The sequence below is a fragment of the Macaca mulatta genome, chromosome 12 (genome assembly GCF_049350105.2).
Source record: "Macaca mulatta isolate MMU2019108-1 chromosome 12, T2T-MMU8v2.0, whole genome shotgun sequence".
Classification (NCBI taxonomy): Eukaryota; Metazoa; Chordata; class Mammalia; order Primates; family Cercopithecidae; genus Macaca; species Macaca mulatta.
This window is the reverse complement of record NC_133417.1, coordinates 141,581,811-141,607,953: the sequence shown is the minus strand read 5'-3', so window position 1 is coordinate 141,607,953 and position 26,143 is coordinate 141,581,811. Positions and strand designations below refer to the sequence as shown.

Here is a 26,143-nt window from a genome sequence, read left to right as displayed (position 1 = left end):
TTCATTCTACATTCAGGGCCAAACTTAGCAAAACCTTTCTTCCCCATGGCAGTCTTTCACGCATTTGAAAACAGCAAACTTACCTGCCTCCAGTCTTCTCTTCTCCAAGAGAAGCAACCTCTGTCCCTTTCATCCCTCCTGGACAAAGCAGCTTCCACGTGACACTGCCTCAGTTTCCATACCTGTCTTCTCTGTGGTCAGACCTGAACATGGTCACCAGGGGTCCCGCGACCAGCAGCCCCCCTCAGCTTCCCCAGGGGAAGGTCAGGAAAGCCAGAGATCCGAGCTCTGGAAGGCAAGACAGTGATGGCTTTAGGATTCTTCCTGCTAGGATGAAAGATGGTAGCGGATGATACAGGTCAAGGGTAGAGAAACACTTTAGAATAGGCATCCCGTCTCCCCTGGCAATGTGGTGGCCATGCAAGGCCTTGTGGGTGCTGGGCAGACCCAGATCCCACTCCCACCTCCAGCACTTACCAGTTGCTGAGCCAGCACGTGACTCACCCCTCATCTGGCTCTGCCTCAGCAGCCTCATCTGTGAAAGGGCAGAGCCGCGGGGTGTGGTTGGCACTCATGGAGCATGTATCCAGCGAGGATGGAAATGGTGTCCTGGACGCCAGAGCACTTGGCAAACAAACGTTAGTTGTATTGTTATCTTCATCTGAGAACACTCTTGGAAAGCATTTTCTGTTTTGTTTGGTAATAATTGAGCCCTTCCAAACCACATCACTCCAGAGTGCCCCGTACAACCTGTGTGTCCCCAAAGCTGGTGAACTAGGGAAAGGAATTCCTTCACAGGTGTGTGTTAAAAATACAGGAAGCATGGAATTCCCCCATTAGTTCTGAAGGAGCTCCAACTTAAAGGAACAATCACTGACGTCACAGTCAACAGAACGGTGCCACCGTTTTCAAAACAACTGATTTAGAATCAGATGCTGGAAACAAGATTGTGAGTCTCAAATCATTCCAAGTTAGTACGATTCCTGTTTCAAGGCTGCGCAGCTTCGTTTGTTAAGAGCAGAAAGAGAAAAGTTAATGCTGAAATTCTTGGTATTCACATCTGCAATTCCCATCTGGGTTGAGAAAATAGAGGTCCCAATAGGAACTATGGAAAACCCATTGCTTGCCACGTGGACATCGTGCGAAGTAATCCACAGCAGCCACGAGTGCAGTCAGCTAAGACGAGAGACGGTTGTTTTTGTTTGTGTTTTTAACTTTTATTTCAGGGGTATGTGTACAGGTTTGTTACACAGGTAAACTTGTGTCACAGGGGTTTGTTGTATAGATTATTTCATCACCCAGGCATTAAGCCCAGTACCCAGTAATGATTTTTTCCACTCCTTTTCCTCCTCCAAACCTTCACCCTCAAGGAGGCTCCAGGGCCTGTTGTTCCCTTCTTTGTGTCCATGTGTTCGCACTGTTTAGCTCCCACTTATAAGTGAGAATAAGTGGTATTTGGTTTTCTGTTCCTGCATTAGCTTGCTAAGGATAATGGCCTCCAGCTCTATCCATGTTCTTGCAAAAGACGTGGTCTTGTTCTTTTTTTATGGCTGTATAGTATTCCATGGTGCATATGTACCACATTTTCTTTATCCAATCTGAAGAGACAGTTGTTGATGTGAAGATGATTTCTCCATTGATTTCAATTCTAAAACTAAGATTCTTAAGAGGTACTGAAAAAAATAAGGTCTTGTCTTTGTTATTACAAATTACCTTTTCTCTAAGAAGTGTAAACCTTTTTACATACAACGTCTCATGTTCTTATTTACTTTTGGGCTGAAAGTAGGGAAGCTTTTGACTTAAAATAGCTGTAAGGGAACAGTGGCCCCTTGGAACTTGCCCCCTCCTCGCTCTTCAGCTCTGTCCCTTGGCAGCAGTGCCCAGGCCCTGTTGGAAGGAAATTGGGGGCTTGCACCAAGGAGCTGAGAGAATGGAAGACTTGGAGTTGAAAGGGATTAGGAAGTGCCATGAATAGACTGTGGGGTTGTTAGGCGTGGGGAATGAGACGAGGGTGGATACCCAGGCCTCTGGCTTGGGTAGGAGCAGAGTCACACAGGGAACCGGCAGGAGGCAGGATGGAGGGAGGGAAGGTGGCCTCCTGAGGCTTCCCATTCCATGTGGGAATGGGAACCTCCGGCCTGGAGCTCTGGATGTGCATTTGGGTGTGGTCAGCACGTAGACACCAACTGAAGCTACCAGAGTGGATGAGATTAGCCCTCAAGGTGGTATTGAGAGAGTGCAGAGAAACCAGGGCAGGGTCTTTGGGCACCTGTGCCTAAGCCAGCGCATAATAGACATCTCTGCTTCCGGGTGGGGCTTCCTGACCGTGGCTGCTCTTCAGCATCATCTGGGGAGCTTTAAAAACTGCGGATGCCGGACGACACCCCAGTCACACTAGAATCTCCAGGACTGGGACCTGGAGGTCGTATTTTCCAAAGCTCCCCGGGTGATCCCAGTGAGAAGCACGGAACTGTCAGTGAAAGAAAGAGGCTTTGTACTCTGTCCCTCCTCTCTTACCTGCTGCTGTGAGACTCCGCGCACAGGGATCTCTTTTCTCCAACTTTCAAGCACGTGTTGTTGTCAACACCACCTGGTGCTGTTGCTCCTGACTGGGTGCGCTTCCCGGTTGGAGTGACCCTGTTCGGACAGGACCCATCCCGTTCCTCTTCCTGCCCTTGCTACTCTAGCGGAGGGTATGGTGCCCAGCCGGGATCAGTATAGCTCAGTTCAGTGTACAGCGTCGAGCTCCATTTCCAAAGGCCCTTGAGCACGCCCTGCATTTTCTCCTGGATTTCCCTCCTGCCGCGACTTTCTGCTGCACACTGACCAGAACTCAGAGGCCCCTTGGAATCTACATTTTATGCAAAAGCTTTCTTTGTAGAAGCACAGAATGTTTAAGCTAGAGAATCACGTAATACTTTGCTGTGATCTACCAGAGAGCTGATTTTATTAAGCTTTTTTTTAAAAAATCAAAGATGAAGAGAGAAGAGGAGAGAGTTCCTTTTTCCTGTAGCATTTTGTCTGTTTCATTGATGAAAGCTCGGGGGCAAAGCACCCGGCTTGGTGTTTCTCCTCATCAGCTAGTCTTCTCGGCTAGGCTTTGAAATAGACTTGCTTCTCAAGTCCACTGGCAGGTGCTATAGGTAATAACCTACGCATTGATTTGAGATTTCAGATTTTGATTTTTTTTTTATTTTTTTATTTTTTGCCATAAGTTATTAGGGTACAGGTGGTATTTGGTTACACGAGTAAGTTCTTTAGTGGTGATTTGTGAGATTTTGGTGCACCCATCACCTGAGCAGTATACACTGCACCCTATTTGTAGTCTTTTATCCCTCACCCCCCTCCCACTCTTCCCCACAGGTTCCCAAAGTCCATTGTGTCATTCTTAGGCCTTTGCGTCCTAGTGAGAATATATGATGTTTGGTTTTCCATTCCTGAGTTATTTCACTTAGAATAATAATCTCCAGTCTCATCCAGGTCATTGCAAATGCTGTTAATTCATTTCTTTTTATGGCTGAGTAGTATTCCATCGCATATACATACCACAGTTTTTTATCCACTCATTGACTGATGGGCACTTGGGTTGGTTCCACAATTTTGCAATTGTGAATTGTGCTGCATGTGCAAGTATAAACATCCATGTGCAAGTATCATTTTCATATCTTTTCCTCTGGGTAGATACAGTAGTGGGATTGCCGGATCAAATGGTAGTTCTACTTTTACTTCTTTATAGAATCTCCACACTGTTTTCCACAGCGGCTGTACGAGTTTACATTCCCATCAGCAGTGTAAAAATGTTCCCTGATCATGCCAAAAAATAAAATCCTAGTGGCAAGGCCAAAATAAAATGCCCACGAATGCAGGTCACCCCTACATTTAGCAAAAAGAAGGGTAGGAGGTCTGGTGCTCTAGGTTGCAGTCAGCCAAGATCGCACCCCTGCACTCCAGCCTGAGTTTGATATGTTGGCGTGCTTCTGGGGTCTTGCGTCCCTTCTCCCCTGATTCTTCCCTTGGGGTGTGCTGTCCGCATGCACAGTGGCCTGCCAGCACTTAGGAGGGAACATACACAGTGTATTTACTGGTATCTGACGTAGAAGTGATGGCCCATGAAGGAAGAGGGCGAGGCCTCTGGGATTTAAAGATGAGGGTTTGGGTTTTGTTAGCAGCAAAACGTATCCAAGTCATGCGGCACCGAAGTATGTTAGTAGTGGCAAATCCATACAGGCCTGCAGCAACCTCGGTTCTCGCCTCCTCAGAAGAAAGAATTGGACAGAAGGAGGCAGAAGGAGAGACCAGGCTCGGCAAGTTTGAGAGCAGGAGTGGAAGTTTATTAGAAAGCTTTAGAGCAGGAAGGAAAGGAAGGAAGGGATACTTGGAAGAGTGCAGGGTGGGTGACTTGAAAGACAGGTGCACTGGCCGGGCGCGGTGGCTCACGCCTGGAATCCCAGCACTTTGGGAGGCCGAGGCGGACGGACCACTTGAGGTCACGAGTTCAAGACCAGCCTGGCCAAAGTGGTGAAACCCCCGTCTCTACAAAAACTAGCCAGGCGTGGTGGCACGCCCCTGTAAACCCAGCTACTCGGAAGGCTGAGGCAGGAGAATCGCTTGAGCCCAGGAGGCAGCGGTTGCAGTCAGCCAAGATCGCGCCACTGCACTCCAGCCTGGGTTTTATATGTTGGCGTGCTTCTGGGGTCTTTCGCCCCTTCTCCCCTGATTCTTCCCTTGGGGTGTGCTGTGCGCATGCACAGTGGCCGGGAGGGAGCATGCGCAGTGTGTTTACTGGAGCTATGCACATGCTCACTTGAGACGTTCTTCCCTTACCAGTCGAATGTCCCTGGAAGGTCCTAGACCACTTAAACGCCACCATTTTGCCTCTTAATGCGCATGCTTGAACCCACTGGCCCAACCCCTGAGATCTTATTGGGAAGCTGCTGATCGCCAGCTTCCGGTGTTTCTGTTTATCGGGAGACTGCCTTTCGCTAGTGCAGGCTGTGACCAATGATTATTATAGAGACAGTAAACAACCTCCTACCCGTCATGGGATGGTCACTTGACATTGCTGGTGTGTGTATGTATTGGAAGGAGCCCTCTCCTGCCCTGCTCATGCCCGACTAGCTCCCCACTGTAACATGACCACCTACTCATCTCTGGGGCCTCAGTTCTCAGCTCCGAAGCAGAGGTCCTAGGGCTGGCCCCTCACAGTGGTGGTGAGAGTAGATGAGGGAACCCATGGAGGCTGCCTTAGGTGCCAGCACAGAGTCCAGCCCCCAGCCTGGCCTCCAGTCCTGCTGCTGCCACACTGGACCTGTGTGACCAGGGCCGTCACTTAACGTCTGCAAGCCTCGGTTTCCTCGTCTGCAAACAGGGATGATACCAGTGGTTCCTGCTTCGTAGGGTTCAGATGAGATGAGCAGGTTATTCCACATGTGCGAAGGCCTCCAGGAGGAGACAGAGCCAGGTGTGTGCTGGCTCTGGCCATGTGTGATGCTGGGCACATGGGTGGCTGATGCCTGGCACACGTCTGCCAGCTCACTCACTGCAGTTATCACACCACACCGGCTCAGGGATCAGGATTAAAATTTGGGATTCTGAGTTCCTAAATTCTGTGACTCTGGGTCTGCAAAACAACACCTACCAAATAGTGTTTGTGGCTGGCACTCTTTTCTCTCTGAATGTCCGTGTGTGCTGGGGCCTGGGAATGCAGCCGGCCCAGGCGTTGGGCCAGCGCAAGGATCCAGTTCAATCAGTGCCCACTTCTGCCTTTGAAGGTGCATAATCTGCTTTATAGCCCCGACTTGCCACTTCGTACATAATGACGGGGAGGCAGACACAGTGGAGTGTCCCTAGTGATTTTTCCATCACTCATTGAATGACTGTCTTGGTTTAAAATCATGCCTGCTGCCTTAATGATGTTTTAAGAAATATAAAAATAGGAGTACATAACGCTGTATTCACCACGGCTTTTATCTGTCACAATTTCACACAAAGCACAAATTGTTGCAAAAATACCCGAACTTCGCTATCATGGGGGTGCTTTGAAGAGATTGTTAGGTGTACAGCAATTATTCACGGGCCCACGGTAAGTCCCATCCCAGCTCTGTCGTGAGGCCCTGCTTGTCCAGAGGGGCTCGGAGCCGCCTTTCAGGGGGAGCCTGGGCCACAAAGGCACAGCCAAACAGAGATGAACAAATAGCCTTGTGGGGGCCCGAGTGCTGAAACGGGTTTTTCTCATGGTAAGCAAACTTGAATAAACCTGGGAACGGCCAGAGGCGGTAATTAAAACTCATGGCCCAGTTCTCCATTCATTTTCAGCAGAAAACTGGGGGTTTCTTTCAAGCCAAACTGAGAGGATGTTGGGGTCCTAGAGCAGAATGTTTGTCCTCAAGCTTGTCCTGCCTGTCAGAACAGGACTGAGAGAGGAGGGGTTAGGGCGGGAGGGGGACTTCTGCTGCTGTGAAGGAGGGGACGTGGTGGGGCAGGTTTCCAGCTGCAGAACATTCCTGTGCCTGTGCAGCACAGCTGAGGAGCCGGACAGGGAGCGTCTCGCCCTGCTCCTGGGAGAGCAGATGCACACCTGAGAGGGAAGTGCATTTACAACCAGGGCTCTGCACACCCCAGAAGGAAGTGCATTTACAACCAGGGCTCTGCACACCCCAGAAGGAAGTGCATTTACAGCCAGGGCTCTGCACACCACAGAGGGAAATACATTTACAACCAGGGCTCTGCACACCTGAGAGGGAAGTGCATTTACAACCAGCGCTCTGCACACCCCAGAGGGAAGCAGGTTTGCAGCCAGGGCTCTGCACACCCCAGAAGGAAGTGCATTTACAACCAGGGCTCCGCATACCCCAGAAGGAAATGCATTTACAACCAGGGCTCTGTATACCTGAGAGGGAAGCATGTTTACAACCAGGGCTCTGTACACCTGAGAGTAAAGGGCATTTACAACCAGGGCTCTGCACACCACAGAGGGAAGCACATTTACAAGCAGGGCCCTGCACACCTGAGAGGGAAGTGCATTTACAAGCAGGGCTCTGTATACCTGAGAGGGAAGTGCATTTACAAGCAGGGCCCTGCACACCTGAGAGGGAAGTGCATTTACAAGCAGGGCTCTGCACACCCCAGAGGGAAGCACATTTACAACCAGGGCTCTGCACACCTGAGAGGGAAGTGCATTTACAAGCAGGGCCCTGCCTTTTCCTCTGCAGGTGGCTCGACAGCTCCAGCCCTCCGTGGTGTGGATTGAAGACACAGAAAAAACTTTCTACAAAAAAGTTCCCAACGCAGAAAAGACGGTGAGGACTTTCTCATGCCTTACTTTGGCCTTTTCTTTCCTCCAAAGGAGGCCCTTACCAGGGCCTACCTCTACTTTTCGAGAAGGCCTTGCCTTTTCAAGCAAGTAAGGAAACACAGAGGCTCTCTGTAGTGGTCTCTGTCTGTCTGTCCTCTCTGTATTTGAAAGGGTTCTGTGGTCTGACTTTATGAGGCATAGTTTGGAAGGAAAGGAAAGAAAGCGTGGAAGAAAGGGGAGAGGGATTTTCCACCCAAACATACGATTCAGAGGTAACAAACAATTTAGAGAACTCTGCTCAGTTAAAGCAAATGGCACACATAGGAGTTATTATTAGGATTTCCTATTGTTCATCATAATAAATAGCAAAAGACCCAAAATTTATGAACAAAGACCCTCAACAGAACTGCTAAGTGCACAGCATTCGGGGCCTCCAGGGAGTCCTGTTTCAATTGCTTCCTTCCTTCTTTTCTCTCCTTTCAATGGTCCCCCCGACCCACCACTTCCCCCCACAAATCACCAGCAAATTTCCCACAAGTTAAAAAAAAAATGTGCAGATACACGAGATTGTTATTCCACATCAATTTGCACCAAAGCAAATAGTGGTTAACTGTGAATTTCTGATTAAATTCATAAGGATTTTAATCACTTTTGATCCTTATGTATTATACATCACTTTTCGCAGGTAGAGATGATTTGGATAAAGAGTGGAAGCTCAATCTTTTCTTCCCCAAATGAGCCTTGATTGCCCTGTCATTTCAGAAAGTGTTCAGAGAACTCATTTATTATTTAATCTGGGATTCTAGTAGTTCGCTCCCTCTGCTGGCGAAGTTGCTGCATTGCATAAAAACTTGAAAAGGTCCGCAAGTAGTTATGCAAAATGGATGGCAGGAATGACGGGGCTCTCCACCAGGTCCCACGTCTAAGAGAAATGTAGGGCAGTGTTTCGTCCCAGGTGTCACACACCTGGAGTTATCAGAAACCTGGCTCATTCATGGGCAGGGGCTATTCCCTCTCCCGCCACACATCAGCCTGGGGAATGGAAGACACTGGCCTGGAACTCACGCCAGCCATGCACAGCATTCACACAGCTGGCTGTGTGTCCTTAAACAGGTAACTTAACCTCTCTGAGCCTCCGCTTCCTTTACTATTAAATGAAAGCATTTTAGCCTGCGCGGACTCCGAGTTCATGCAGCCCCCTGCATTCTCCCACAGTGCCCTGGGCTTGCCATCAGTGCTTGCGGCTGTCTGCTCACTGCACGTCTGAGTCTCGGAGAGCAAAGGGAATGGGAATGTTCCTCCTGAGAGAGCCAGAGGAGCACTGGGGAAGGAGTGCTGAGAGGGGGCCTTTGAGAGAAAGCTGGAGGCAGGGAATGAAATATAGGCCCTGTAGACACCCTCGCATAAAGGGAGTGGATGTGAGGGGAAGGAGGCCCGCTGAGGAGGGAACGGAAAGCCATGAAGCAGCAGCCGAGCCTGCAGAACCCTGCCCTGAATCAGCCCTTTTGCTGCTGACACAGAGCGAACCTCTCAGCACCGTCCCTGATTCGCGCAAACCCTGCCCATGCCTCGCTTTGTCCCTGTAGGAAATGAAGGCCACCGGAGGCATGGTCTTTGTTGTGGACGAATTGGACGTTTTCTCGGTTCCCTTCCCATTAGAGGAGTCCGTCGTCTGTTGGGGAGGTCAACTGCACTGAGGACCAGGAGTCACATCCTGGGATAAGTCCTAGGGGACTGCAAGCCAAAGGGCACCCCAGCTTCCTGAGCATCTGCAAGGCCGACCAGGGGACCTGAGCCACCCCAGACTCAGAGCTGCAAGAGGCATGAACACCATCCTCCACCCCCCACCCCCAGTATTTCCACCCCTGGCTCCAGTGCTGCAGCAGGAGAGGGGCGGGGGAGGAAACCATTGCTTGTGCATGCCCAGCTCTACACGGAACTCCAGCTCCACTCGGCCTGCACCATGCAGTGATAGCATTGCGGGGCCTGCCCTCAGGGAGCAGGGTTGCAGAGTTCCTGCTGCCTTCCCGCGTTTCCAGGGCCATGACTGGGCCAGTCCTGCTGTCCTTCCCAGCCTCCCAGCCTCTGAGACTCTGTCTCATCCAAGATCCTCAGCCACTAGGGCCCCAGGTAGCCATGAGCACTGGACGTCCACATTCTGAAGGTGACCAAAAGCCAAGGGCAGCAGAGGCATCCACAGGCAAGAGGAGCCCAGGAGGCACTGTAACTGGCTCCTCATTGCGTCACTCAGCCACCTAGGGAGCCCAGTGTCCTTCCTCCCACCTGCCCTGGCCTCTGTCCCAAAGACTGCCCTGATCCCAAGGGCACAGAGGCACAAAGAAGAACATCCAGGAGGCTGGCACTCCACCAGCTACAGCCGCCATACAGGCAGCAGGGCCGACCTTGCCCTGGGGTTAAGGGATTCCGGGAAATCCCCTTGAAAATCCAGTGACTGAAGGCACCCTCCAGCACCTCTGCCTTTGGGGTGAGGCCCCTCCCACAGTCAGAGGCAGGAAGTTCCCCCTGGGGATGGGGCATGGCGAAGACCAGTGACGCCTCCCGAGCATGGAAGCCAAACTTCGCGAGTGCAGGGACACTGCTGCGGACAGGAAAAGGAGGACCCCGGCGGTGGTGGGGGGCGTGGATTGAATACCTCCTCTTTCCCAAGCACAATACATATGTCAGGGAAACTCCCAGCAACCCTGAGAGGAAGGCATTGTTTTCTCTGTGTCACAAAAGAGAACAAAGGCTCCCAGAAGGCACACAGCTGCTCAGGGCTCATGCTGGGATTCAGAAACAAGGTTGCCAGAATGCAGAGGCCAGGACCTTCTCCCCCCCATGCACAGCACGGGCTGGAAGACACCGAGGGCAAACCACCAGCTTCGCCTTCTGCCCATACGGTCAGCCCTCCTGGTGCACCTAAACCACACCGCATCCCTGCAGCCCTCTCAGCCCTGGGGCTGCTCTAAACATCATCCCAAAACCTGCCTTTGGGGCCCTCTTGTCTTAGAACCAAATGGGCCCTACTCTGGAATTCTCTGTCCTCCTGCCCACACTCCTGTTCCCCTCTCACTGTCCTCAGCAACCTTTGAGAGAAGCCCTCACACCTCTAGAATTTCAGCAAAGTGCAAACTCCAAGTAGGCGCCCCCCCAACCCCTGCCACTTTTACAAACACACCCCTGCCCCCGGCAGACACCTGGACCAGGCCCGCTCCCTTTCTCCTCCTCCTAGAAGGAGAGCAGTGTCCCCTCCCATCTGCGCCTCGAGTGCACTCAGTCAGTTGTTTGTGTCTGAGGCGAAGGCGGTAAAGAATGAGGCGCACAGGCTGCTCCTGCATTTTCTGCCCCATTACCCTTTGTTACTTCATCTAGCAAGCGCCTCCCTGACATCACGATAGTGCCTCCACCAAGGAATTGCTGCTTTCTGGGGGCTGGCTGTGGCGGTTGTTTTGTGGAGCTAACTGCAGAATAGCAAATTGAAATTGCTGCGTGGATGCTAGCCACTAATTTGAAATTGCCCAAAGAAATACAGTTGTGAGGGACTGGCAGGCCCCGCGGTAGGGGCGGCGGTTTTGGAGGTGGCCAGGTGACTGTGGGGTGGTTTGCTGGCATGATTGATGAGTGCACAGGTCTCGTGCATAATGGACAGCTCTGCACTGGAACAGGGGTGGTCTGAGTGTAGGGGAACTACCAATTGAATGACACACCCATTTCTGTCCCCTCTTCATGGGACTGCACCTCACCGTCAGCAAGGATGTCACTCTGGACATTGCCCAGGATAAATGTTTGTTAGCCAAATAGGCTGATTCATTTCAAACGTCCCTGCCATTTCAGGACACAAAGGTAGCAGTATCATGTCCTGCCTCAGAAAGGGCAGGGATCACACTGCCATCACCATGGCAACTGGGTTGCTGAGGATGGGCACAGACCATGCAGGTGTGTCTCTAGCCCCATGGATTCTCAGTCTCCAGCCTCACCAGGACCCTCAGATCAGTCCTACTTCCATTGTTCTTTGGGCAGCTCATATGTGCACCCCACATGCCCAGTCACTGCCACCACCTGCTTTGTTCCTTAAAGGCGAGTCTCACCCCTCAACCCACCGCCATCAGCTTGCTGCCCCCACCACTCTATAGAAATTGTTCTCACAAAGTTCTTAGGGCTGGGCACGGTGGCTCACACTTGTAATCCCAGCACTTTGGGAGACCGAGGCAGGCAGATCACTTAAGGTCAGAAGTTCGAGACTAGCCTGGCCAACAAGGCAAAACCTTGTCTCTACTAAAAATACAAAAATGAGCCGGGCATGGGTGGTGCGTACCTGCAATCCCAGCTACTCAGGAGGCACAAGAATCACTTGAACCCGGGAGGTGGTGATTGCAATGAGCAGAGATTGTGCAACTGCACTCCAGCCTGGATGACACAGCGAGACTCTGTCTCAAAAATAAAAGAAATTATTCTCACAAAGTTCTTTGACATGAGAAGTGCAAGACTTTTCTGAAAACTATAACAACATTGTTGAAAAATATAAAGGAAGCGTAAATAAATGGAAAGACATTTGTATTCATTGGTTGAAAGACTTAATCTTGTTAAGATGGTAATAATTCCCAAATTGGCCTACATATTCAATGCAATTCCCATGAAATAGCTGGCTTATTTGCAGAAATTGGTAACTGATCCTAAAATTCATCCAGAAATTCAAGAGATCCAGCCAAAACATTCTTCAAAAGAAAAATTAAGTTGGGGGATTCACATGTCCCAATTTCATTTTCCAACTTACCACAGACCTACAACAATCAAGACAGTATGGTACTGGCCTAAGAAGAGACATAGATCAGTGGATCACAATCAAGAATCCAGTAATAAAGCCTTATATTACAGTTCATTTTGACAAAGGTGCAAAGACAATTCAATGCAGAAAGAATAATCTTTTCAATAAGTGGTGCTGGGACTATTGGATTGCTACCTGCAAAAGAAAGAGTTGGACCCTTACCTCACACCATATACAAAAATCAACCCATAATGTATCAAAGACCTAAAAATAAGGGCTAAAACTAGAACAATCTTAAAAGAAAATATAGGCATAAATTTTGTGACCTTAGATTAGGCAGTGGTTCCTTAGATATGACACCAAAAGCACAGGCCACAAAAGAAAAACTGCACCTCATCAAAATTAAAAACTTTTTTGCTGCAAAGGACATCCTCAAGAAAGTGAAAAGACAACCCACAGAACAGGAGAAAATGTTTGCAAACCATGTAATATTGAGGGTTTTCTATCTATTAATAGAACCTACAAAGAACCCTTACAACTCAATAATTAAAAAGACAAATAACCCAACTTTTAAAGTGGGCCAACAATCTAAATACACATTTTTCCAAATAAGATACACAAATGACCAATAAGCACATGAAAAGATGCAGGAACATCATTAGCCATCAGCCAAATGGGAGCAAAAATGGCCTCGACTGTGCTTGGGAAGTCTCTGCAGAGGCTCTCACCATTGCCCCTGGTGTGCTCCTCCTTCCGAAGCTTCCTCTTTGCTGTCAGCACTGGGGGCGAGGTTGACTGGCGGCCAGGCTGTTGCCCATGGCAACATGGTCAGATCTGACTCCCACAGGCTGGAAGTCGTCCTCCCTGGGGTGCTGAACAGCCAGCCTGTCCTCGTTCGTTCCTCTCCCTCATTAGTGCTGAGATTATACTAAAATAATTCAGGTTCAAACTATTTCCCAACTGCTTCAGAGAGATAAGTTTCACAATCTTATGTAACCAGGTATTTTTCAGACATGAGATGCAGGAGCTGGGCTCTTCATTGTTTCAGCAATCGGCAAAGGAAGTCTTGTGTCCAGCTTCCAAACAACTCAGGAAAATGGGAGCACCACAGCTCATTACAAGTCCCAGTGAGCTTCCTTCCATTTGTAAATCAGCCACCACTTCCCATTCCTAGGGTCAAGGTGCTTCCTTCCTTCCCACCCTCTAAATCTGGACACCAGAGGTTGAGGAAAGGAAACACTGACAATTAAAATCCACTGGGTCATGCTAGGAAGCACATTCCAAGACCTATCCCAGGATAAACCTTAAGAAATTGTATTTGTCAGAGCTTTGCAATCACTTTAACAAACGATGCTGCAACACATTCTAAGTAAATTTTCTTTCATTTTTTCATTCTTTTTTTCTGTATGTGGACCCATTTTTTTTCCTCTCTCTCTCCCAGAATGAACCTAAACGCCTGAAAAGACACCTTCCCCAAATCCTGAAACTCCTGAAACCAGATGACCGGATTCTGATTGTGGGGACCACACGGCGTCCCTTCGATGCTGAACTCCAACCTTTCTGCAGAGTTTACCAGAAAATTATTTTGGTGCCTAGACCAGACTATGCTTCCAGATACGGCAAGTACCCCCAGCGCCTTCCCATGCATGGTAGCTGAGGCTGGGCTGTCCGCTGTGTGCTTGCCAGGAGGGTGGCCCTTGGACCCAGTGTGCCCCAGATGAGGGGAGCCTGCACCCGGTGGGGTGAGTGCACCTGCATCCAACACAGAGCACGTGCTGCAGATGTAAACCACTAGGCCACATTCTGTTCTTAGCTTATTTCTCTCTACCCAAGACAAAAGGAAACTGGACGAGGATTATGATTTCTGGCCCTGACAGTGACAAAAGCCTTGTGGGTACTGATTCTTCTTGGGACAGGTAGATAGGATCACTCACCTTGCACCCATGGTGATGGTGTTTTCCTCATAGAGCGTAGTTTCTTTTCACCGGGTTAGGTTTTTTTTTTTTTCTTCCAGTCTCAAAGTCCAGTTGCATGATGATTTACTTAAAATGAACATTAAAATACAAGGAGAGCTTACTTTTTCAATTCTTTCTCCTTAAATAGATTCAAAATCCACTACTTTTGAAACATGTTTTTTAATGGGAATGACACAAAAAAAGGGCCCCTGGGAGGCAAAGCAGTGGAGCGGGGAGGAGCCTGGGTTGGGGCTCTCCGGACTCCTGGCTCAGAATCCTGGTTCTGCCCCTGCATAGCTGGGTGACCCTGACAAGTCGGTCACCTTCTGAGCCTCCATCTTCTCATCTGTGAAGCAGGAGAACGGTTCACACCACAGGGCTGCTGTGGCACTCACGAGGTGTTAGCAGAGCACCTGGCCTCATGTGGCCCCCAGAGAGAAAGGGTGTTGGCAGCAGTGGTGGTGGAGGTAGAGGAAGAGAAGAGGGTGGCGTGGGCTGGGCAGGAGGAGGGAATGGCGAATGGCAAGGGAAGCTGAGGAGAGTACTGGCGGCCGTTCCGTTATCTAGTGCTGTGTGAAAACCTCCCTGAAGGCTCAAACAGCACATTATTCCACTGTGTGCTTCCTTCCAACGGTTGTCTGGGCAGAGCTGGGGCGTTCTCCTTAATGTACCTCATGACGTGAGAGTCACATGAAAGTTGAGGCTCCTTCGTCTGGAGACTGGGCAGTGTGGATACCCAGGATCACTCGCGCATGTGACTGGAGTTGCTGCTGCCATCATGGGCACTGAGCAGGACCTATGTCGACCGGACAGGCTGCACCTGGCCCGGTGCAGCTTCTCACACCCGGCAGCTGGGTCCCACGAGGAGTTATCTCATGAGCACATGTTTCAAGAAGTTGGGGCAGTAGCTGAAAGGATTCTTGTGACCCAGCCTCACAAGCCACAGAGTGACCATCTCCACCCTCTGCTGGTCAAGAGGAAGGCACAGGGCCAGCCTAGATTCCAGGGCGGCCGGGGACACACGGGTGTGAATGCACAGGGGTGGCTCGTGGCGGGGCCACCGTAACACTGCACTGGTGGGGGAGCAGTGAGGACTTGGAGGTGAGATGGCAATGGCGCTGTCGGTGTTAGAGATGGTGGAGGGGGTTGGCCGGAGGTGACAGCATGTGCTAATGGAGACAGAAGTGCTTGCTGGCAGTAGGGGTGGAGGCAGTGTGGAATGATGCTGAGGAGGCAGAGATGGGGTGGCTGTGTTGGTGGCAGTGTGGGTGGCTCTGGGGAGGGTGTTGGGAATGGTGGCAAAGGTCACATTTGACACTGGAGATGAGGACGGTCAGTGGCAGGAGCAGTCGAGGTGCTGGTGGCAGTGGTGGTGGCCGTGGTGGCAGTGGTGGTGGCCGTGGTGGCAGTGGCAGTGGTGGTCAGCATGAATGATAGTAATACAGTGATTAGGTCAGACTTGGTTTCTGTTCTTCCTTCTTCAATCACATGAGCACTGCAAAGCAGAGGACACGTATGGTCCTCTCTGGCTGTTCATAAGTTGCTGCTCAATTTTCTTTGCTAAAAGAACAACCCCCTACTCTCCACATGCTATAAACGACTAGCTTCTTAGCCACTGTGTTTGCAACATGTGCTTATTTCCATCTTGATAAATTGTGATCCTGGCTTTTTTTTTTTTTTTTTTTTTTTTTTTGAGACGGAGTCTTGCTCTGTCACCCAGACTGAAGTGCCGTGGCGCGATCTCGGCTCACTGCAAGCTCCGCTTCCTGGGTTCACGCCATTCTCCTGCCTCAGCCTCCCAGTTAGCTGGGACTACAGGTGCCCGCCACCACGCCCAGCTAATTTTTTTTGTATTCTTAGTAGAGACGGGGTTTCATCGTGTTAGCCAGGATGGCCTTGATCTGTTGGCCTCGTGATCTGCCCGCCTCAGCCTCCCCAAGTGCTGGGATTACAGGCATAAGCCACTGTGCCTGGCCGATAAATTGTGATCCTGGCTTTCTAAATCAATGTTATACACAAAATACAGGAAGACTTTAGGCCCAGCTATTTCTGCATCCGTCTAGTGCCTTCTTCATCTTTTAGGGCCTCAAAATGCCCCCGCCACGAACCCTTTGCACCCAGCCAGCATCAAAAGAAGCAAGGGAAGACAGGATGGAGGAGTCACAGGAGATCTTAAGGACTAGACCCAGAAGAGGCCAATGTTTCCTTCAGGCAGATCACATTGGCCAGAATGAAAAATATGGATGAAGGGGGTAGGGCTGTCCAGCCAAGAAAGAAGACAGCACGAGACGGGCGGGCACACAGTCTCGCCGCAGCCCACACAGCCGATGCCGGAGATTCCACGCCCCTGACCTTAGCAGGGCTACCCCTCTCTCCTCTCATGCACTCTTCTTTTTTTCTTCCTTTTTTGTATTGTGTCTATATTTTAAGCTATGTTAATGGAATAAGGTGGGGTATTATTAATTCAAAGGGGCTGGAGCATTATTCTGGACTCTGAACAGAATGGTTTTTATTGTTTGACAAAACTATAGGCCCTTTAAAAATGAAGCTATTGATGGATGGCTGGCAATTTTGTTCTTTTGATAAAACACCACGCATCCTTTAGGATTCAAATCACACTACAGATTCCTACCTGAATCTCCTCACAGCATCGTGATGGGAGAGGAAGGAGAGAAAGCGTCCCTCCACCTATGGGCAGATGATAAAGCTGCACCAGACACTGCTCTCAGACCCTGGGTTCTGTCCACTGAAGCACATGCTCCTCAATATTTCTGTCTTGGGGAGTGATGTGTTCAGGCCACCATTCTGGCTGACATCATTGCCCCTCGTCCAGCATTTCCTCCAGTGACCTTGAAGTTTTCATAGCCACAGTGGCTGGGACATCTGTCTTAGAGAAAGACTGTTCTTATCTTTGTGGCGATCAAAAGTGGTCTCTTCCAGTCCATAAAGCAAGGGCTGCCAATCCGTAGCATGGACGGCGGCTTGGCCATCTCTCCACCCGCAATGGAGCTCGAAGGTGTGCGACAGTCCCCACGGCCCCACTCCTCAAATTCCTCCAGGCCATGTGGGGACAGACAGTGCTGAGAAGTGAAGGGCGGATCTGTGGAGGAAACGCAGCCCTCAGGTTCACCAAACGTCATTCAATCTCTCCTTTTTCCCCCCAAACCAAGCTGTCTCTGCAAAGAAAATCCACCCCCCAGGCTGATGGATGCCCTGTCTGGTCCCCAGAAATCCCTTCGGGCTTCCTTTTCTCCACATTCCCAGTGCCCTCCTCCTCTTGCCTCTCTCCCTGGGGTCAATTTCGCTAATAACCCAATTCATCACAGGCCCACCCGGACCCAGTGTCTGGTCAGATGGGTCCAGGATTTGTCTTTAGCCTTTTCTGCAATTCCAGGCTTCAGAGGGTCAGAAGCTCACCCATATCACATTATTCACCTCTCAGGCGTTTGGAAAACCCCAAATAAAAATGAATGTTCAGAGACTGCGTCATCTCGAGCGCCAGCCAAGACAGAATCCACTGGGAATGTCGACAGCAGATGAAGGGGAGCCAAAGGCCAGATGCTTTCATCCAAAGAAGGGAAAGAGAATGTAGATTGGTCTGAAGATGTGAGGAGCCTTTTGCATCCAAGAGACCAAAGCAAAATTCAGCACTCGGCCTGGAGAGCCCCTCCACTGCCCTCAACACTCTGGGGCCCCAGCCTCAGTCCTCACCAACACAGCCTTCACCACACCCCAAGACTGCAGTGCATCTGTGCTCCCCACTGCACTCCTAGACCAGAGACCCCACAGCCTCTGGGGCTCCCATGCTCACTGCCAGCTCCAGTCTCCACCCAGCCCACCGTGCTGTGCCTCCCGCCACACCTGACACCACCGTGGGCCCCAGAGCAGCTATTTAAGGGCCAAGAACCCATGAGTGGGTGGTTGTGTAAAAGCAATAGAAGCAATTCTTTGAAAGACCAACAGCTCAAGTTCATCAGCTGCAGGAAGGAAGCCAAGCCTGGTTTTGCATCCCCTTCTCTGGGTCTTCAGATGAGCGGGCAGGTGGGCAGGTCCCACCACAGCTGGGACTGCTTCACAGATCTCTCTTGCTGCAACTCCAGTAAAAATGGTGATCTATGGAGAGCAACCAAGGAGTCATGTATTGAGAGGAATCTTGACCGAAACTCTCCGTGAATACCAAGTATCCTACACTTTAAATGGGCAGCAGCGGGTTTACATGTCCCTCTGGCCCTTGTTGGTCTCACTGCAGGTCTCCAAAGCCTTGATGCCTAGTCGTCCACAGCTTGGAGGAACTGACAGGCCCCACGGTACAGTTCACCGTTTCCCAGTACAGTAACTGTACTCCGTTACTAATGCATCTCTACTCATCATGTGATCACTCCTGCAAAAAGGTTGGATGATTTGGGCAGAAAACTTCCAAGATTGTGACTGTTGTGACCTCACAGAGAAGCCAGGGAGAGAGTTATTGGTTGCCAGGGAGCACGTGGCCCTCACCCTTTCCCACTGATGGTTCCCTTTGGCACCACAGGTAGGAATTTTGCTCCTGCTAGCCCAGAACTGAGTCCGCAAGCGTGCAACCCAGCCTGGGATGTCGACTTCAGCTTTTGGGGCCTTACCTGTGACTCTCCCATAAATCGTGTTCCCTTCTCAGCTTCCAGAGTCACCACTCAGACCCGCTGGTACTTTGTTTAGATGTTATAAATGTGACGAGCAGACACGCCGGATCTCAAGTGAAGATGTGGGCTAGGTGTTGTTGTTGATCATTTTTACTGTGGGTTATGTTTTCTTATCTCTAACTCTGCAACAGTTATATTTGGATAAGGATAGTCTTCACCTGCTGCCATCCATCCCTACACAAACAGGCTTTGAAACACTCTGTAGCTTATTTTATGTTGTCTTTTGTAGTTGATGTTTTAATGAGGGTTAGGAAACTTCAGTGCAAGATGGAATGAACAATCATTGTTATTGTAATAACAACAGTAACGTAGCTACAGAAAGTCAAGTCCCCACCACATGCCGGGCTGCTGCACTTCCGAGTGCTTTATAAACACTGTTGGGCTTGTTTTTCACAGCAGCACTGAGAAGTCAATCCTTCTACGCCTGTTTTACAGATAAGACTAGTTTGGGGCTCAAACTCAAAGAAACCCACCAAGGAAGGAGCAGAGTAGATTGGGGATCTGATGATCCTTTAGGCCAGTTTGGGGTCCTTGTGGCCCTCCTTGGTTTCACTGCAGGTCTCCAAACCCTGGATGCCTGAGCCTCCACAGCTCAGAGAAACTGGCAGGCCCCGAGGTACAGTTCACCCTTTCCCAGCAGCTCAGCTCACCCACAGGGCCAAGGACCCCCCAAAAGAGGACAGTGGGAGTGAACTGCTGGAATAGCTCACAGCCCAAAAGCCAGATTCTCCAGCATGGTTCATAGTTACATTATAAGCCATTGTATTCCTTTACAGTAAGTAGACCTTTTCCTTTTATCAGCCATTTTTGGATCAACATACTTGTATGATGTAGTCATTTAACAGACTCAGAATTAACCCCTTACCAGGCCTGACAATGCTCAGATCAGGTAGTCATTGACATTTTTTAAAAATGGTTTCAAGTGTTCCTCAAGTAAACTCAAAATGGTTTAGAGATATTTGACCAGATTATCCCAGTGCTGAGACTGACAGATGCTCTTGTAAACACCCTTCACCCTTCTCCACTGTCTGGATATAATTAAATAAGTTACAGCAAGTCTCCTTTACTTCCCTTGTGTTCCCTTTACAGAATAGAGTTAATTCTCCAAATACAGAATGATTTTAAGGATTGTACAGGAGTTCATTCCATCTCTAAAGTTAAGCACCCAGAATTATTTCATAATTCATTTTCACAGCACCCCTGTGTTCAGATTGAAATATCTCATTTACTCCAGGTCCCACAAACCAGAGAACACCCAGGCCCTCATCTGAAGGACTCTAGTCAACCAGTGCGTGTTTACAGTTGCTGAGGGGGAAAGAATAAGGGTCAAATTGCTCTATTTAATACAATGTGTAATACAGTGTCTTCCACTGAAAGGGAACTGACCCTGGCAGTAGCTGATGAAAATTGGAATCTGCATTCTGATTCCAGATGTAAAAATAATATGAGATATTAACTTTACATCTAAAAAAATAAGTTAAACTCCTTATCCAAATTACTTGGGAAATACAATATTCTGATGAGAAGAGATGCCATTATACACCCTATGAAAATTTCAAATGTTGAAAGATTGTCAACATCTTTACAGGTACCACATTAAAACTATACTGCTGGTGTTTTTCCTTGTTAATTTGCAGGGCACTTGTAGATCTGTAGACCTCAGGGTCATTGATATGTATGGCTTATGGTTGAAAATTCTTTAGAGGAAAGCATTTAGTTACTTGGCTTTGGTTCATTTGAGTTACAAATAAGTTAGAGTAGACTTTTGTGTGTTCCTTTCTTGATGAGATGCAACTTTCAACCGAGAGGGAAACTGGCACTGATTCTCAGTGGTAACCCCTGTTCTCTGTGTCTTTTCTGGATACAACAGTTCTGTGGAAACAAATCATTGAACGCAATGGAGGAGTCCTCACCAGTGCCTTGAATGTCAGCTGCCTGGCGAAGGTCACTGACGGCTTCACCCAAGGACATATCGTCAAAGTGGTTAAAGCTGTGCTCACAGATCAGAGAATCCGGCGGCAAATTCATAAACCTCTCACTGCAGTTGAGTTTATTACCGCGATAACCAGCATGGATCCGGTGTACAAAGAGGAAGAAGAGAGCTTTAAGGTAAATGGAACACCCTCATGACCAAATCTTAGCAGCAAACACTCCTCACACTGCCTCCTCCCTCTGGAGTTCCATGGGTTTCATGAATTAGAACTCTGCCATATACAATGACATTTGGAAACCTAAAATTTTGGATGACAAAATCTTTGGGGTTTTGGCAGTAAAGCATGTGTCTTCCAAATTTCAGGAGAATCATGGTGTGTGGCCTTATATATTAACAGCCAAATTGCAGAATTGAGTAGCAACTTCAAAACTATTGGATTCACATAGGCACATATACTTATTTTGGTTTTTAATTCCTATTTGGTATTATGGAATAAGTTTTGCATAGAGAAATCATTCCCCAAATAGGATAGTTCAAGCCAATGCTGTTTGGGGCCCAAAATTGTCATGGAACACTTTGTTTTTTAGTTTCAGTTCATTTGCAATAGGAAGCCACAAGATAACTCATCAAAATTTAGTTTCCAATGTTTGAATACATTCTGACCTATTCGCAGAAATTTCTGGATCTGAAGGAAACTTTGAGAATTATTTCTTCCAACACCCTCTCTTATAGGAGGAGTGCCCAGGCCAGTGGGCACTCCTCAAACTCTGATTGCTCTCCTTTGAGCCAAAATAAATACAGTGGTGTTGTCTTTCTGAAGGAAGTTTTCCCTGGCCAACTCCAAAGGTAAGAGAAGATTATATGCATGCAATTGAAGGCCACCACAGTATCGGCTGTGCGGTCACCAGAAGGGGCATTGAAATTCTCATCTGAGCCCATCTCTGGGAGCCTGCTTCACATCAGGAAAATCTCCCTCTGCGACACATCACTTCTCCAGCAAATCTAAAACTATGATTCCCTCCTGGTTTGCCCCTAATTCTTCAGTGAAGCATTAGAAAGGTGAAAAATAGTCACAATAATGATTTCAGCAATAATGGTCTAGCACAGGAGTTGGCAATCTTTTTCCATAAAGGTCCAGATAGTAAGTATTTTAGGCTTTGAGAGCCATGCAGTCTCTATCACAGGTATTCAGTTGTGCATCAGAGTACAAAAGCATCCATACACAATACAGAAATGAATGCGTATGGCTGGGTTCCAATAAAACTTTATTTGCAAAAACAGACAACAGGCCAAATTTGGCCCATCGGCCATATTTTGCTGACCCCTGCTCTAGCAAGGCAGAAAAAAAGATTTAACTCTAGCTGAGTGTTTACCAAGCATTTGAATTATTAACATATTCTCATTAACTGTTTAAACCTGTTCATAATTGCTGATATTATCCTCTTCAAATGATACCTCCATATTCTTTTCCGAAATTCCCAATTTTTTTCTCCTTTCTAAAATACTAATTTTCCTCCTTATTTTGAGAAGTTAGATGATAGGGTGTGGAAGCCTATCCTTTCTCATGGCTGAGCCTTTAACTTTCCAAAGTAATCTCTAGAACTTTTTCTATCTATAGGTGCTTGAGGTCGATCATACTATTCAAGAAAAGGAATTACTACCCTTTTATGACCTGGGATGAGAATGCATATGCTTCACACATCCATTCTTGGTGTATTTGTTTGCTCTATTCATTTTCAAAAGAAACTGCATCATTTTCCCACCATTCCCCTTTCCACCCAATCCCTTTGTGCTTCCATTACAGCACCAGTGCTTGGCCCTGTGCCTGGCCCCAAGTAGATGCTTAATAAATTTGTTTAGGGACACGTTAATTAAACACATGGATAGATGGAATGACACCCTCACATTCTCCTGAACAATGTGATACCATTGCTATGGTTCCTGCTAATGAGGCAAACCCTGAGAAATTTCCCCTCGCTGTGCTTCTGACAACGTTATCTCAGATGAAGACCTTGCAGATTCTCCAAGCACGTTCTACCCTGCTCCACAGACATGATGGAGAGAATATGTATGAAAACGATGGTAGTAAGTCTAATAATGTTAGCTAACACTTATTGACTGCTTATTATATGCCAGCCACTGTACTGACTCATTTAGACTCGTAACACCCTGTTTTGCACATGAGGAAACTGAGATACGGAGAGTCATGGTAGGCCGGATAATGGCCCCTCAAGGACGTCTGCATCCTCGTCCCTGGAACCTGAAAATAAGTGAGGTTCCACGGCAGAGGCAGTATAAGGCTGCAGATGGAGTAAGCCTGCTAGTCAGCTGACCTGAAGATAGATTATCCTGAATTACCCTGGCGAGTCCAGTGTAATCATGAAAAGCAGAAGAGGGAGTTGGAAGAGAGAACCAGAGAGCAGTCTGAGAAGGCATGTTGGTACTCCAGGCAGCCCAGCGTTGCTATCCAAAGGTGGAGCAGGGGCCACAAGCCAGAAAAGCAGGTGATTTCTGAGAGCTGCAAAAGGCAAGGGAAAGATTCTCACCTGGAGCCTCCAGAAAGGGACACGGCACTGCAGACACCTCGATTGTCACCCAGTGAGGCCCGTTCCCGGTTTCTGACCTACAACCCTGTGAAATCATAAATGTGTGGTTTTATGCCACCATGTTTCTGGAAATTCACTGCAGCAACAATAAAATAAACAATACAAAAGGCAAGTAAAGTAACAACTAGAAAGTAGCAGAGCTGAAAATTCATACGTTTCCCCAAAGCCAACTTCATTAACTATATTCTATACTGGGTCTCGGTCAATTAGGAGTTCATCGCCTTAAGTACATGGCCACGTCACCTTATGTTAAAAACAGAGCCAAGGCGAACAGGAGGAGGAGGGAATCCCCCAGTGCCACTAACAGAGAGGTACATCTCAAAGACAAGAAAAACATGAGCTAATGCATGGGTAGCCTAGGGGTGTATAAGATCCAAACAGTAAGGCAAGGGGAGGCCTGTGAGACACAGAACGCTGGAACTGCACGAAGCTGGGACACTTTATAGATTGCCATGAGGAAGTATCAAGGAACTTGTGATCTTCTCCAGGATCTAGGTGGGGAATAAAAGTGGCCCATAAGAAATCAAAATCCAAGCTACACCTTGCACGTCAAATTTCCAAATCTGTACTACCTCCATAGTCCCAGAATCTCAAGTTGAAATATTAATATAATTTTTAAAACTGATATGGTATCACTAAAACCCCTGAAGTCACATCAAAAGCAAAATTAAAAACCACTCTGTATGGAAATTTAGCCAAGTCAGGGTATATAGGATTCCTACAGGAAATACCAGCCTTGCTGAAGATGAGTTCATAATAAAAAATTATGAGCCACAAGCAATAATCTACCCCAAGGACAGTCAGCAAATGCAAATAACAGAATAGCACTACCAAGAATCTGAGATAAAAGGACATTCCGAAAGAGACTACAAAATAAGTATGTTTAAATTAAAGACCAGAAACATTAGGGAGGAAAAACAGGCAAATTTGAAAAAGAACCAAATAGAACTTTTGATAGTGAAAAAATATATATAGTCATTAAAATTAAAAACTCAGTGAATCGAGGCAGGCAGATCACCTGAGGTCAGAAGTTCAAGACCAGCCTGACCAACATGGAGAAACTCCGTCTCTACTGAAAATACAAAATGAGCCGGGCGTGGTGGCACATGCCTGTAATCCCAGCTACTCGGGAGGCTGAGGCAGTAGAATCGCTTGGACCCAGGAGGCGGAGGTTGCAGCGAGCCAAGATCGTGCCATTGCACTCCAGCCTGGGCAACAAGAGCAAAACTCTGTCTCAAAAAAATATAAATAAATAAATAACTCAGTGAATAAATATCTGTGGATTTGACAAAACTAAAGAGAAAAAACAAAAGAACTGAAAAAGGGAGCAAAGAAAATTGCCTAGAATGCAGCATAGAGAAAAATAAAGTATAGAAATCAAAGAGAGTTTAAGAGTTGGCTGAACATGGTGGCTCATGCCTGTCATCCCAGCACTTTGGGAGGCCAAGGCAGATCGCTTGAGGTCAGGAGTTCGAGACCAACCTGGCCAACATGGCAAAACCCTGTCTCTACTAAAAATACAAAAATTAGCCAGGCGTGGTGGTACACACGTGTAGTCCCAGGCTGAGGCAGGAGAATCCTTGAACCTGGGAGATGGAGGTTGCAATGAACCAAGATCGTGCCATTGCACTCCAGCCTGGGTGACAGAACAAGACTCTGTCTCAAAAACAAAAACAAAAAGAACGGTTTGTGAAAGATAAAATAATGCCTGCTTCTTTTATGACTGGATCTTTGATATCCCTAATATCACCAGGAAGCATTAAGGGAAGCATCAATCAAAACATCATTATAAGACTTGGTTCTGTATATGAGTTTAGAGGATCTTACAGAAGCAACTGTAGGACTGCTATGGAGGAAAGAATAAGGAGAGAGAGACAGAGCCCAAAACAAAACTTCCCACTCTAAATGAATCTTGGCCAGGCATGGTGGCTCACGCCTGTAATCCCAGCACTTTGGGAGGCCAAGGCAGGTGGATCACTTGAGGTCATGAGTTCGAGACCAGCCTGAACAACATGGCAAAACCCCATCTCTACTAAAAATACAAAAATTAGCCAGGTGCGGTGATGCGTGCCCAAGCCAGGCACCATAAAACACACACACACACACACACACACACAAAATCTGAAAATCAAAATTCGAAAACATTTTAGGAAATCTAGTGCTAAATACAATCTGACAAAATGTTTAAATTAATACAATTAATATGTTCAAAAAAATAAATGAGAGTATGACTTCCATTAGAAATGTACAGAACATTTTGGGGGAAAAAATGAAATGAGAAGAGATAATTATGAAAAAATGTTACAGAAAGAAAGCTTAGAGAGTCAGAAACTGAGGTCTGAATTGCAGAGAAAAAGAAAGCTTAGAAATTTAAAATATGGTAATTAGTATAAAGTGGCAAAGGAAATGAAAGAGGTATGAACTCTAAACTAAACATGGTCAAAGAGCAATCTGTGGACTGGAAGATGGTCCTGGGGAGCACCCCCTGGTAGTCAGTACAGAAAAACAAGAAGGTAAAATCCATAAAAGTATAAAGATCCATCAAAGGTGGGTTGAAGACGCTGACCTTCATTAATGGAAGTTCTAGAAGAAAAGAATACAATAAGTGTCAGAGGAACAACTGTTTAAAGACATTATTACTGAGAATTTTCCTGAATTAAAGATAGATTGAAAATAAACCCCAAGTGAAATAATTTATTAACTAATAAACTCCTAGTAACCAGCAGAACAAATCAAATAAATCTATACCTAGATATATTATTGGGAACTTAAGAACAAGATTAAAAGCCAGTCTTAAAAGCTACCAGATTACCTACCAAGAAACAATTGGGAAATCAGACATCTCTTTAACAACCATAGGTGCCAGAAGATAGCGAAATAATATCTACAAAGTGCTAAGGAAAAACAACTGTCT

General features: G+C 47.6%; 1 protein-coding gene and 1 long non-coding RNA gene across 5 annotated transcripts in view; one reads left to right on the top strand and one right to left on the bottom strand.

The window, feature by feature from the left end:
- Window positions 1-26,143, top strand: part of IQCA1 (IQ motif containing with AAA domain 1) — a 166,314-nt gene that overhangs the window by 138,329 nt on the left and 1,842 nt on the right. For all 4 annotated transcript variants that reach the window (XM_077957952.1, XM_015111399.3, XM_015111398.3 and 1 more), the window contains 3 exons: window positions 7,212-7,298; window positions 13,501-13,678; window positions 20,561-20,799. In XM_077957952.1, the coding sequence (XP_077814078.1) occupies window positions 7,212-7,298; window positions 13,501-13,678; window positions 20,561-20,799 (504 nt within the window). The remainder of the gene's footprint in view (window positions 1-7,211; window positions 7,299-13,500; window positions 13,679-20,560; window positions 20,800-26,143) is intronic.
- Window positions 159-26,143, bottom strand: part of LOC114671449 (uncharacterized) — a 107,004-nt gene continuing 81,019 nt past the window's right edge. The window contains exons 3-4 of the long non-coding RNA XR_013402246.1: window positions 23,170-23,254; window positions 159-288 (exon numbers count right to left, since the gene is read on the bottom strand). This is a non-coding gene — a long non-coding RNA (uncharacterized LOC114671449). The remainder of the gene's footprint in view (window positions 289-23,169; window positions 23,255-26,143) is intronic.